Source organism: Aotus nancymaae, unplaced genomic scaffold (genome assembly GCF_030222135.1).
Source record: "Aotus nancymaae isolate 86718 unplaced genomic scaffold, 86718_ANA_hifiasm-v0.15.2.pri h1tg000067l, whole genome shotgun sequence".
NCBI lineage: Eukaryota > Metazoa > Chordata > Mammalia > Primates > Aotidae > Aotus > Aotus nancymaae.
The window spans coordinates 36481391-36495334 of NW_026988482.1; the positions used below are offsets into that span (position 1 = coordinate 36481391).

Consider the following 13944-nt stretch of genomic DNA (forward strand, 5'->3'; position numbering starts at 1 on the left):
TTGTGATTTAGAGCCAAGGTCAACAAACAGTTTCTGTAAGGGCAGATGATAAATATTTTAGACTTTGCTGTCTCTTTTAAACTACTCAAATCTGCTCTTTAGACAATATGTGAATGAAGGGACATGGCCAAGTTCCACTAAAACTGTTTCTAAAAACGGGTTGTGGGCTGGATTTGACTCACAGGCCATAGTTTGCAAACCCCTGTTTTATCCCATAGATCTGGAATTGACTGATCTTCCATATACTACATGAGGGCAAATTTACTAGCTTCTGAGCCTCACTTTCATTATCTGTAAAATGGGGAAGCTAGGGCATATTTGACGCGGGTTATTGAAAGGATCAAAGAAGGTAAAATATAGAAAGTTTTCATTACAATGAATATAGTGAATATTCTCCAAATGGATGATGCATTTTTGTTGTTACTCAGTCATTTGAGGGCAGAGATAGGACTTGGATGTTTAAAAACTCAGTTATCAAGATAAATTAGATTTTGATGCAATATGGTTGATTATTGATTTTCCCTTTTGGCTCAGAGTCCAATAGTCTTTGTATAGCACTGATGATAATATCTTTCTTTGTCTGCTCATGATAGATTTTTTGGAACTCATTTAAAATTTTACAACACTATTGAAATATTATTTATTTTGATTACTGAGTTTTTGTGAGTGCTTTGTTTGCCTTACCCTAGTCCTATCCCTATTGAACAGATATGTATTGAAAATAGATAAGTCTCTGATGTCATGAAGCTTATTTTCTCATGGACCTTGTACTAGGAAGAGAAATTAACAAAAGTACTAGGAAGAGAAATTAACAAAGGTGCTAGGAAGAGAAATTAACAAAGCTAACAAAATAGAGAGGGGCTGGGGGTGCTATTTTAGACAGTTAGGTGATATGACTGTTATTTCTGCTAAAATCCCTCTAATTTTTTTCCTAGGTCCCATTTACTGGAAGTTACTTACACTATGAATTTATAGAAATAGAAGTACAAGTTCAAATCCACTATTTACAGTGTGACTGGGACACAGAATTCATCATGTTGTTTTGACTTTACCTCATAAATGTCAGCTTTATGTCTAGACATTTCCCCAGATAGCATTTAATAGTTAATATATTTTGGAGCAAACATTCCTCCTTTTATGGTTGTCACAGGAAGTGAGTTAGTCATCCTGTCTGCAACCTCTGAAGTGTTTCCTAGTCCCACATCCCATCCACACCAGGCCCCTGCACTGTTGACTGAGCGCCTTGTAAAAGTGTTTTTAATTTCTCGTTCTTTTCCTCTCAGCCCTTATGTCAGTGGGTTGGTATACAGACTCTTAGCCCTTTTAAACATCAAACCCCCAAATTCCATCTCTGGGAATTTTTCCCTTTTCCTACTTGGAATTGAAAATTTTCATGAGCTTAAGCATCTTACATTAATATTAAACAAAACCTTGTGGATTATGATACTGATATGAGAGTAATTGTGTGAAAAACCCCTTCCATACCTAGACAGGAAATCCTGGCCATGTTTAAACCAGACCTAAAATGTCAGTTTTGTTTTGCTCTCTGGGTTGCATCTATGACTTTTCAGAACAATGCGTGCTCACCTCAGCAAGTCTTTCCCACAGGATAACTTGAGCGGTAGCATGTCTCTGAGGCAGAAAACTTCAGCAAGAGGCAACTATTCCTGTTAAGTGCTTCATGGATTCTTATCCCAAGACCGCTGTGTTAACAGAGTAAAAATTTACAGCACGGCATTTCAGAGCTTGTTTCTTCTTCTTTTGTCTATATGAGATCTTTAAAACCTTACCCAAGTTCATCCTTCTGTTATAGGGAAAGAAGATAGGAAGAAAGAGAGAGAAGGAGGAGGGAATTGGGGGATGTTATTTTTATATATTCTATCCAGCATACATTCCTGATTTTTATCTTTATAATTTGACATTTTCGTCTTAGTGACGAATGTTGAAAACATTGAGTAATTTAAATCTTGGTCTTTTTAAACCAACATTTTGATTATATCCTATATTTGTTAGTTCCAAATAGCAGAAAGCCTACTCGGAGGGGTTAAAATACAAAGGCTTTTAAAACTGAAAAGTCTAGAGGTAAAATTTGAATTTCAGACATGGTGTGATCAGCTCTCCCTATTTTTCCCCCTTTCTTTTGTTACAGTCTTTTTACTTTTCGGCTTTGGCCTTCAGCTGCTTCCCTCCTGATTGCAGGTCATTCTGCTCCCTTCCTTCTTCATTCACATTCAAGGGAGGAGGGCCCCTTCTCCCTCCAAGCTCTGAACAAAATTTTGGGCCTTGCCTTGTGAATAGTACCAACCTAAATCAATCCCTCTGTATTAGTCCGTTCTCATGCTGCTATGAAGAAATATCTGCGACTGGGTATTTTATAAAGAAAAGCAGTTTAATTGACTAATAGTTCCACCTGGCTGGGGAGGCCTCAGGAAACTTACAATCATGGCAGAAGGCACCTCTTCACAGGGCGGCAGAAGAGAGAATGGATGCCCAGTGAAGGAGGAAGCCCCTTATAAAACCATTAGATCTTGTGAGTACTCACTATCATTAGAATAGGGTGGGAGAAACTGCCTCCATGATTCACTTTTCTCTACCTGGTCGCTTCTGCGACACATGGGGATTATGGGAACTACAATTCAAGATGAAATTTGGGTGGGGACACAGCCAAACCATAACACCCTCTGACCTCAGAAATCTTCCAGGCACTAATTGGCTTACACCTGGGTTAACACCCTTTCCTGATTTAATCTCTTTTAAAGGAGGATGGGATTCCACTAATTGCCATGCACTAGTTAGGTGCCATTTCTGAAGCTGGGGCAGGGTCATGTCGTTTAGATGTTAGTATTTGGATGTGGGTTCCCAAAGGAAAGTATAGATAATGGTGTTTAGTGAGTACTTGTTGTGTGCCAAGTACTGTTGGGCATGCTGTTGGTGTAAATCATTTATTAAATCCTTATCACATCCTCATGGTTACTTTTTGTAAGGTACTTGGTGGGGTTTGGAGGTTGGCTGGACTATCAACAAATATTTTGTGTCTATTTGAGTCTTCCAGGTATCACAGGAAGTGCTCTGATTGAATTTAGAACTCTTAGGAACTTTAGAGGTGATCTAACGTAACCCTGTAATTTACATGTAACAACATTGAATTTTTATAAAACATCACCATTGCTACATTCAGGTTCACTCTCCAGAGATGAAAGTGGAATGGAAAGAGCAAATATGTGTCATGACGGTCCTCCTTTAAAGATGTTGCTCATTAATCTTGTCTTTATGAATAACTAGTCATATAATTTGTGAGTTATTTGGGGCCAACATGCAAGGTCAAGCTTACTTGTTATCCTTGAACTAGAACTCAAGTTGCCAGTCACCTTGCCCAGTGCTCTTTGCACTTTGTTTGTGTGACCTTTTTAGTCCTTGGATGATTGTTTTCTTATGTCTCAATGTAAAGTCAGGATTCTTAAATAACAGTTTTTGTCAAAATGTTGACTATTTGAAGGCGTACCTAACTTTAAGGTTGAAAACTTCAGATCTGGAACCAACTCATCTCCATTTTATAAACACTTAGGATGTTTGGCATTGGACAGTAAGAATTGCAATAACTTTGTTAGTATCTCAGATGCTTGTTGAAACCAATTCCGTGTTGTATCTACAAGAAGCAGAAATAAAGTGGTGCAACTTTAAGTCAGATTAGTTAGGTTTTGAGTGAATAAATGATACTAATTATTGGTAGAAATTTTTATTGAATGTTTGGATGTGGGGTAGATTCAACTTGAAAGATACAACTTTTAAATCCCAGATATACCTAAACATGCATAGGTCAAAGACTTTGTCTTTGAAGGACCTTCAGAATCCTGCAGTGTATGGATGGCGTGCATGTTCATGATTTGTACTGTAATAATGTCATATTACACACCCATGTAGGCATCACTCATCAGTAAACTCCTTTTGAGCCTTCACTCAGCCTGGAGGTCTGTGGCTCAGAACTAAACGGTAGCCATTATTGCCATCTTTACTCTTTTTAATACTTCTTTTCCAGAACAGTTAAATAGGCTCCAGGGAAACTTTTGCCATCAGGATTAGAATCTGGGACCTCCAGTTTAGGAATTGGTACTGAATGAAATTTTACCTGAAAATAGTTTTATTGTCAGTCCTGAAATAGACACTGTGGGAACTTAGACAGATAATGGTATTAAAAAATGAAGTAGTTTCTATTTCTGGTGTTACTGTCTGATATTATGTCTTGTATTATGGTTAGTTGTTGATAGTTTCCTTAAAGTACACCATTGATATGAAATGGAGTACTGAAGTTTTTACACCTAAAATTTAAAACTAAAAATTGTGTAAGCATATTTGATTATCTGAAAAGTAACTTAACATTTTCTTAACTGGCTTAAAATTTAGAATATTTCTATCAACAGAGTTGAACAGCTTTATAATTGAATATGAATAAAGTTAAAATAGTGGCAAGCAGCAATATGCATGCCTTTTTCCATTTTTTTGTGTACACACAAAAAATGCACAAGAAGTAATTAAGCTACCACTACTGGAGAATGCAAAAGAATTGTAAGCTGAATCCCATAAAGATTTTAATTAAAACATGGAATAATTTAAATATGTGTATTAGATTTGGGATAAAATGCATTATTTATGATAGTAGGTAAAAAATGAATACACATAGTTTTGGATTGTTGCAGTTGGTTAAAAGTAGACAAGATGCAGAGTAATAAGCCTGGATTCAGGTAATATTTTTAATATAAGTTTATTGAGGGAGGTATTAATAAGCATATTTGACTAGAAACAGCATATAACATGTATATTAGTTTTGTTTTTAATTAGATTTAGACAGAATTCATTATTTTTAATGGCTTTTCATTAGTGAATAGAAACCATTATTTGGATCTATTGTGGTAAAATAAATTCAAGGTACATGCTTATTTTCAGCAAAGTACCTCTTATGTATTTAAAGAAACCACTATTTGAACATGAATCATAGACAGGTATGTGAAATTCCTTGCTTTTAGACAAAAGTATGATTTCTGTGCTCATACAACTTTTATCTTAGGTCAGTTATTAACAGAGAACTATACTGAAGTGAAACAGTTGGCTTAAATTGTAGAAAATTCTTGTTGCTGAGTAGTTTTATTTGTCCTTATTTGGACTTTTCAAGTAGGATCACTGGGGGTGGTGATAGGGCAAAATTAAGGTGCTTCTCTCAGATTTTTATTTGATATTTGTTTGAATAGAATTGACTAGTATTGATTTAAAATTTATACATGTTGACCAAGTCTTTCGAGCTAAATCTGCCTTAAAGAAACTGAGCATGAAGTGAGGTCTCAGACTCAAGCCCAGATTTACAGTATTTGCCATTATTTTCACATGAGGAATTCTGTCTGCCTTAAACAGGCCAGTTGGAATTAATCACCAGTTGTGTGATTTATCCTTTCTACTGTAGAAATATGTCTTCCTGATGCGAGTCTACTGAATTGTAACATCTCAAAATAAGAAAAATGCAGTGACTTGTGAATAGCACACCAAAGAGGTAGAAGTGGGCGATTTTAATGCACAAATGAGCTATGCATTAAGCTAATGATGCTTTTTTAAATGATAGCTTTAAAAGCAATGTCTCCAACTTCATATATTGTTTTTATATAAGCTTAGATAATATCACCCATGAACTTGATTTTTTTCTTTACCCTAGTCTCTCTTTTTCTTTGCCTTATGTGTGTGCAGGCTCCCTTTATCCAAAAAAGATGTGACAATCATCCCAGCATTTCCCATAAATCAATGCCCGTCTCCCTCATCTGTCAAGCCATAGATACGGCCTAAGTGCATAGTAGTGAATCTGGTAAAACCTGGATAGTAAAATTTAACCCATTTAACACAACTTAGATTTTACTTGGCTTCTATGCAGTTTCCTCCGTAATTTCTTCATTTTGTTGGCAGAGTAACCACAAAAGAATGACATTTTGACAAAGACCTACTAGGAACCCAACATTTGCGTATTTACTATTAACTGAACTCCAGACTTTACTCAGAGCTCATGAGTTTTTCCATTCATTTTTGTTTTTTTATTCCACCATTCAATCCAGAACACTACGTTGTATTTATTGCCTGTGTCTCCTTCATCTTCTCTGGTTTCTGACAGTGTTTTAGTCTTTCTCATGACCTTGACACTTTTGAGGAGTGTTTGTTAATTATGTAGAATGTTTCCCAATTTGTGTTTGTCTGATGTATTCCCCATGCTTATATCAGGGTTGTGAGTTTTTGGAAAGAATACCATAGAGGTGATGTGCCCTTCTTAACACTTCCTGTCAGGTGTCCAAGGTAGCCACGTGGTCTCAACTAGGGATGTTAACTTTCGTCACTTGATTAAGGTGATGTTTGCCAGACCTGTCCATTGGGTAGTTACTCACTAAATCTAGCCAAAGATGGAATTAAGCTCTATTTCTCAGAGGGGCAAACTCTAATTTTGACTCTTGGCCTCTGCTCAAGTGGGAAATGCCTGAGTAAGATGACCACAGGCCAGTAAACTTCTCGGCACTGCAGGAAGTGACTTCACTTAAGTGTCACCTCCCCTGTAAGTTCTCTCCTGGATAGGTGGGGCCCCTCCTCTCCCTTTGCATGCCATTAAATGCCTGCACCCACCTGCCTTAGCCATTGGGTGGGCTATATGTCTTCTTTCAATTCCATCCATTGCCTAGTGAGTTTTTTGACAGTCTGCTGTACATTTGCAAGCCAGTAACAAAGGCAGTAATCATTGTGGGCAGCACTTGTTGCACTTTTAGTGTTTGATAATGCTCTAAGCACATTGATTATCTAATATAATCCTTACAGCCATTTTTTGGTATCTGGGCACCTCATTGTACAGAGGAGGAGCCTGTGAGCCACAGGCAGTTTAAATTGTCCAAGGGAACTGGAGCAGCCCTGCTCCTTAACATCCGTTTCTCAGCACTGTGTCTAGGACTGAGCAAGTGTTGATTCTGTATTTAAATTGATACACTGATGGATTGATCATTAAGACTAAATTTCCTGTTTGATTGACCTTCTTTGATTACAGAGGTCTCTTAAAGCATAGAAAAAATAAGAGCGGTTTAAAAATAATATTGCTTAACAGAAGGCGTTGAAAGCAAGAGTTCTACTGCACCCTTTCTTAAAAAGCCCATAGTCACCTTCACCGGGCTTCTTAAATTTGCATATGGATTCTTTCATGTATATTGCATATTTACAGCTTATTTTACCTTGTCGCACTTCAAACCAATTTAATATATTAGTGAAGAGAGAAAAGGAGTATTTACTCCTGAAGTTGACATCCTGGCTCTGGAGACCAACGGAGTGAGAAAAACTTAGTAAGAAGTCAGTAAATAGATGTATAAATTAAAACTAAAAGAATGCAGAGAGAACATACAGTGGTGTCATTAGAAGGTGGAACTCTGTCCCTCTTTAATCTTTTCTTTCAATTCATTTATTTGTATCTAAAAATATGTTTTAAGGGCTTACTTTATGTGGGCCTCGGTGATAGGAATTGGAATGAAGTTGTACAAGATGTAGAAGGAACCAGTTCTCAGAGTTTACCCCTAGTGGGGAAGACAGACATTTAGGTATAAATAGTAAATTATACAATAGTGATAATAGGGTCCAAAGAACCAAGAACCCCTGTGTTTCCCTCACAAAGGGACGTTTACTCCGAGATCAAACTTTTAGCCATGGATTTCAGATGTGTTCATTTAATTCATTAAAAAGAATACATTTGTCATCACATGTTGAATGAGAAACACTATTAGATTCCCTAGGTACTTAGAGGTTGGCAGTATGTCTCAATCAAAATCTCATTTCTTTAAGGCTTTTAGCAGGTGAACAGGAAATTACTTTTGGCAGCTCAAACTGCCCTGTGGTTTCTACATCTGCCCTTACCTCTTCCCTTTCGAGAACACAGACTCGTGTACTAGATTGACGTGTCGGAGTTGGTGAGCCATTCAAAATGGTCTTACTGCCAAAATATAGATGTCTTGTAACTTCTAAGAAAGAGTCAGTAAGAGGAAACTAAAGTGCAAGTGACTTCTCATTCTTATTTCAGATGGGTAATATCATGTCTGAGAGAGGAATGTTCTTGTTAAGTGTTCATATCTTCCCAACTAGGTTTAAGTTAACCGAAGTCTTTAGTATCTTTTTTTTTTTTTTTACTTAAAAGCATTTATTCAGAGTTGTGAAAAACAAAGCATTCAATACCATGAGTCTTATGGAACTGGAAATGATTAATGGTATAATGCTCAGTCTTCTATAAAGTGTCTTAACACCAAAGAGATTTATACAGTGTGGAATGGCAATGGTGCTTCGATGTGAGAATAGGTAATCAATACCTGCAAGCTTGGAAAAAGTGTTCTATTTCCTCTGCTAATGGCATAGGGGTTTTTGCAAAGCAAGGGTGTCTGGAGCATCAAGCACTCCAAAAAAGAATTAATTTGAAATCTGAAGTGGAAGATCAGCTTCAATTAAAATTGCACTTGAATGTATATTGGGTGGAAGTGTGAAAGCAAGCATGTAGTCGGCTCAAATCTTCAGAGTGTTACCAGTGAATAAATGAATCCCACTGGTATGAACCCTGATTATATTTTTATAGAGTGATAAATTGTATTTCACCCATGTCTAGAAGGTTATGAGAAATGAGATCAATGGCATGTACTTTTCTGACATTGCAGAGTATTTTTTAAATTGTTAGTAGTAGAAGGATAATTATCAGGTATTTGTGTTTTTACAAATGACGGCTCACATCTATTATTTGAGTCAGATGTATTTGGATTTATTTTACTGTGTCCCATATCATTTTTCGCTTTTGAGTGTAATTTTACTGTACTGTAAGTTTCTGGAAGGCATTTTGCATACATACACATATGATATTAAAACATTAGATACCCATAATTTGGATTTACAAGCTCAATTGTGGCTAAGTAAAATTCGTATCTTGGTCAGCCATTTAATAAATAAACAATCACTTTATTTATTTATTTATTTGCTTATTATTTTTTTGAGACAGGGTCTCGCTCTGTCACTCAGGCTGGAGTGCAATGACGTGTCATGGACTCACCGCAACCTCCGCCTCCTGGGTTCAAGCAATTCTCCTGCCTTAGCCTCCCAGGTAGCTGAGATTACAGGTGTGTACCACCACGCCCGGCTAAATTTTGTATTTTTAATTAGAGACTGGGTTTCACCATGTTGGTCAGGCTGGTCTCGAACCCCTGACCTCATGATCCGGCCACCTCAGCCTCCCAAAGTGCTGGGATTACAGGCGTGAGCCATTGCGCCCAGCTAGCAATCACTTTATTTGGTTTTTCAATGGATTCTTTTAGCGTCTGGAAGAAAATTTAAACAATAGGATGATTGGAGTCATTCCTCATGTCTCCTTTCCCTCCTTTTTTTTCTTCAAATATATAGATGCAAGATGAGAATAAATTTTGGCCAAAATAAAATTTGGCTAAATATATGACAAATGCATACTGTCCCTTTGTGACTCATCACAGTCATAGGGAATTTGACAAAGAGGTAAAAAAATACATGAGTGAAAAGCCTTGACAATTTAGTTGGAATCGTGCAGTGAAGAAAATGGTGATATTAACTTTTTCCAGATAGTAGCATGACTTAAAAGTGCCCCAAGGTTGCTAGACCTTTGCCAGTTAATGAATGTATTCATTTGGATAGTCTGTTTTTATCTTACTCTCTGGGATGAGGATTTGGGAGAATGACCCAAGCATTGGAGTGAGGCTGAGGTATTTTCCAGATAGCAAAAATATGCATCATTTAAAAAAATTTTTTTTTTTGAGACGGAGTCTCGCTGTGTTACCAGGCTGGAGTGCACTGGCACCATCTTGTCTCTCTGCAACCTCTGCTTCTCGGGTTTAAGCGATTCTCCTGCCTCAGCCTCTGGAGTAACTGGGACTATGGGTGTGCGCCACCCCGCACAGCTAATTTTTGTATTTTTAGTAGAGACGGGGTTTCACCATGTTGGCCAGGACGGTCTCGATCTCCTGACCTTGTGATCCGCCTGCCTCGGCCTCCTAAAGTGCTGGAATCACAGGCGTGAGCCACCCGCGCCCTGTGGTAAAGTTTATTCTTACCTAATTCTCAATAAAGGATTAAATCTTAATCTTTCCAGCAAAAGTTGCTTCAGCAGGCTACTCCCACTTTGTTGTGTCCACAAGGTTAAAAGTAGGTTGCAGAAAAGTCCAAGAGCTTGTAGTTAACATAATAGAAACTGCTCCCATAATATTTCATTTCCAAATAGGGCAGGGAGGCAAATGCAGTGTGTTTTCTGTGTTTATGTCTGATTGGTACCTATTAGAATTATGCTCTATGGTTGTGCTTTCTTTATTTCTGAGGCATATGTCCCTCCAGAGTCTTTATTTATATGAGTGCAGAGCCCAATCTGAAGGTAACTTTATACCTGCGTTTCCTAGGAAAGGGAAAGATTGAAAAAGAGAGGTGAGTGCCTTAACACTCCAGTGTACAAATGAGGGCCAAACTGAAAAATCCTTCACAATTAGCCAAAGGATAAATCTGCCTTTATTGCCTCCGTCATGTGTAATGCTTCTCATCTAGTTTTGTGTTGCTTTTAATTTTTTTTTCCTTTTTCATGTTTACAAACTTTTATGGGCTAAGAAGAAAGTTGTATTTAGGATCCTGCTCACAATAGCAAAACATGCTAACTTGACGAAGGTGCCTTTTTGTGAATAAATTGTCTGCTTATTTTAGGAAACATTTAAAATTTGTCAGAAATATGAACAACCCTGACAGTCCTTCTACACAACTCTCTTAATCTGATTGAAGATAAAGTTAGTAAATGTTTGATTGTAAATCAAGAAGCAAAACTAACTTAAGTAACATATCTTTTCTGAAATCTTGCCACATCAAGCAAATGGCTTTGATTCGTAGTTTTCAGTACGTTCAGCTCTTTGGACTGGGGACATGTTGAGAGATGTAGTGCTCAACTTCCTAAGATTTATTCATTTCATCCCTGACCTTTGAACCATGAGGATTGAAGAGTTGTTTTCTTTCAACAGGTGCCTATGGTCCTGAGCACTGGGTCACGTCTAGTGTCAGCTGTAGGGGTCGTCACCAGTCTCCTATTGACATTTTAGACCAGCATGCACGTGTTGGGGAAGAATACCAGGAACTACAACTTGATGGCTTCGACAGTGAGTCTTCTAACAAAACCTGGATGAAAAACACAGGGAAAACAGGTAGACAATGGCTTCTTTACTTGTGCTCAGAGCAACATGAAATATTCTTGGATGTCTCTGGTGTTTACCTTAAACCATGACTTGCTCGTTAAATAGTGCACATTGCTGTGTAGGGAGCTTAATCAATCAGTCCTTAGTTTGAGAACAAGTTATGTGACTGGGTAAAGCACTCTGTGGCTAATCACTCTGTGGCTTCATTTTTTTAAAAAATACTAACTGTAGATAATAAAATATTATACATCTAGACCTAGGGTTGTAGTAATTAAATGAGTTAATAGACGTAAGGTACATAGAAGTACTGTCAGAAAGCTACCCAATATGGTGGCCACTCGCCACATGTGGCTATTTCCATTTAAGTTTTAATTAAAAATTAAATAATATTAACATTCGGTTCCTCAGTTGTATGAGGTACATTTCAAGTGCTTATCAGCCACATTTGACTAATGACTATCCTATTGGGCAGCCCAGACAGAGGATGTTTTATCATTTGCAGAAGGTTCTACCAGGTAACATTGTGCCAAATATGCAAATAGGCAGAATTCTTATCTTCCTTGAGATTTTGCTTTATTAGTATTTTTTATTACTTCCGAGTACAGATGAACTGTCTCATCCCTTTGTGTATCAGACCAGCGATTCGATTATTCCATTTCCTCTACTTGTCATTTTGGGATTTGTGAATATGCAGCGTCATCTTTTTACCATTGCTAATGTGAAGAGCTGCCTCCCTGTCAATTACTGTCGTGCAAATATCAGTTTATAGGTTGTCCTTGTAAGTACCAGAGAATGCCTTGCTGTGCCCCACTCTACGATCTGAAAATAAGCTCTGGGATGTTATATTAAATCTCTGCTTAGTGCTACCTGGGGTTCTGTTGATGCCTAAAGATATTTTTCACTCTTATTACTTAACTACTTATAATTTGGCTCATTAAAACAAGTTTTTTTTTTCTGTTTCTCTTTTTAAAGTGAACCCTTCATAACTAAGGATGTCACTGCAAACCACTGTTAGCAATCCCTTTCAGGATCTTTGGCGGCCAGAGCCCTCATGCTGGGCTAAAATGACTTCACTCTCAGCCCTTTGGTCCTATTTATGTTGTAGGTAACAACATTGCCTTTTTTTTTTTCTTTTTTAACCTAACTGGCTAAATGGGCAGCTTTAGGGATCATTTTTTTTTCTTTCTTTCTCCAAACCAGCGTTTGTCTGAGATTATTCATGGCCGATTGCTTTGAGTTTGCCTGGCCTGTCCGTAGACTTGCTTCCCACTCACTTAGGGCAGTGATTCCTGGCTTTGGGCTCTCTTTTATAATGTCCTCAGAAACAATTCTGCTTCTTGTGTTATAGTATTCTCTCCTGTTCCTTGATTCATCTATATGAGTAGCTGCTCAGGAAAAACTGTTCATCCAGTAATGTTATTTATTTATTTATTTATTTTTTGAGATGGAGTCTCACTCTATCGCCCAGGCTGGAATGAAGTGGCGCGATCTCAGCTCACTACAACCTCCGCCTCCTGGGTTTAAGTGATTCTCCTGCCTCAGCCTCCTGAGTAGCTGGGATTACAGGCATACACCACCACCCCTGGCTAGTTTTTGTACTTTTAGTAGAGATGGGGTTTCGCCACGTTGAACTGACTTGTCTCAAACTCCTTACCTCAGGTGATCTGCCCACCTTGGCCTCCCAAAGTATTGGGATTACAGGCATGAGTCACCATACCTGACCTGTACGTGCCTTTTCATCCTCACCTCTCTATGACCTCAGCACAGATAGTGTGCTTATTGTTAAAATTCAGAATTCACCTATCAGTTGTTCTACTTTATGCTTTAAATATGGTGTTTTTAGGATAACTGCAATGAGATTATTTTCTTCAGACCATCTAAATCTAGTGGACGAGAGCTTTGCTACACTGGGTTCAATCAGAGATTGGAACTGAGTGTGCCTCAATGCCACATTCTGGAAGGCTGTCAGAGACAATCACTGGGCTCTCTGATATGGTTTTCTACTTGACTTGCATCGCTTGACAGCCTTCCGCAAAGATAACACGTTTCAGTGACAGCTTTCAGCTTGGTATCACCAATGACAGGTTTTAGACGTATGTAGGGTTCACTCAATGCAAGTTGATTCATGACCTTGGTCTTCCAGAAGCTGATTATCAATCTGTGTCACTCTGCTGACTTCCTAGAGTTATCTACGACTTGTTGCCTATCTCTGAGTGTATGCACTTGATTTTAGAGCAAAGCTCTCCAAATACGAACCCATCGGTCTCAGATTTGAGAAGCACAGTGTTTTGAGAAGCAGAAATAAATCTTTGTTACTCTCATAATACTTATTACTATAAAATTTACAGCATAATATTAGATAGGCCAATATCTCATAAATACTCTACTATGATTCTGTAGGAAGGGTTTTTAAAAAGTGACAACCAGTTATACGCAATTTGAAACAAAGAACATGCCATTTTAAAAAAATCTTTTGAGTTTTAACTTATGGTGGTTTAGAAACTTGGGTGTAGAAATCTACCTGTTTTGTTTTGTTTTAAGCACTAATAGAAATTTCCTTCATTCTATAGGTCTTTTTTTTTTTTTGAGACAGGATCAAATTCTCTTCCCCTGGCTGGAGTTCAGTGGTGTGATCTCGGCTCACTGCAACCTCCGCCTCCTGGGTTCAAGTAGTTCTTGTGCCTCATCCACCTCAGTAACTGGGTTTACAGACACCCACCTC

General features: G+C 37.8%; 1 protein-coding gene across 2 annotated transcripts in view; it reads left to right on the forward strand.

The window, feature by feature from the left end:
• Window positions 1-13944, forward strand: part of PTPRG (protein tyrosine phosphatase receptor type G) — a 765140-nt gene that overhangs the window by 437669 nt on the left and 313527 nt on the right. For both annotated transcript variants that reach the window (XM_064367285.1, XM_064367284.1), the window contains exon 3: window positions 11052-11231. In XM_064367285.1, coding sequence (XP_064223355.1) covers window positions 11052-11231 — 180 coding nt within the window. The remainder of the gene's footprint in view (window positions 1-11051; window positions 11232-13944) is intronic.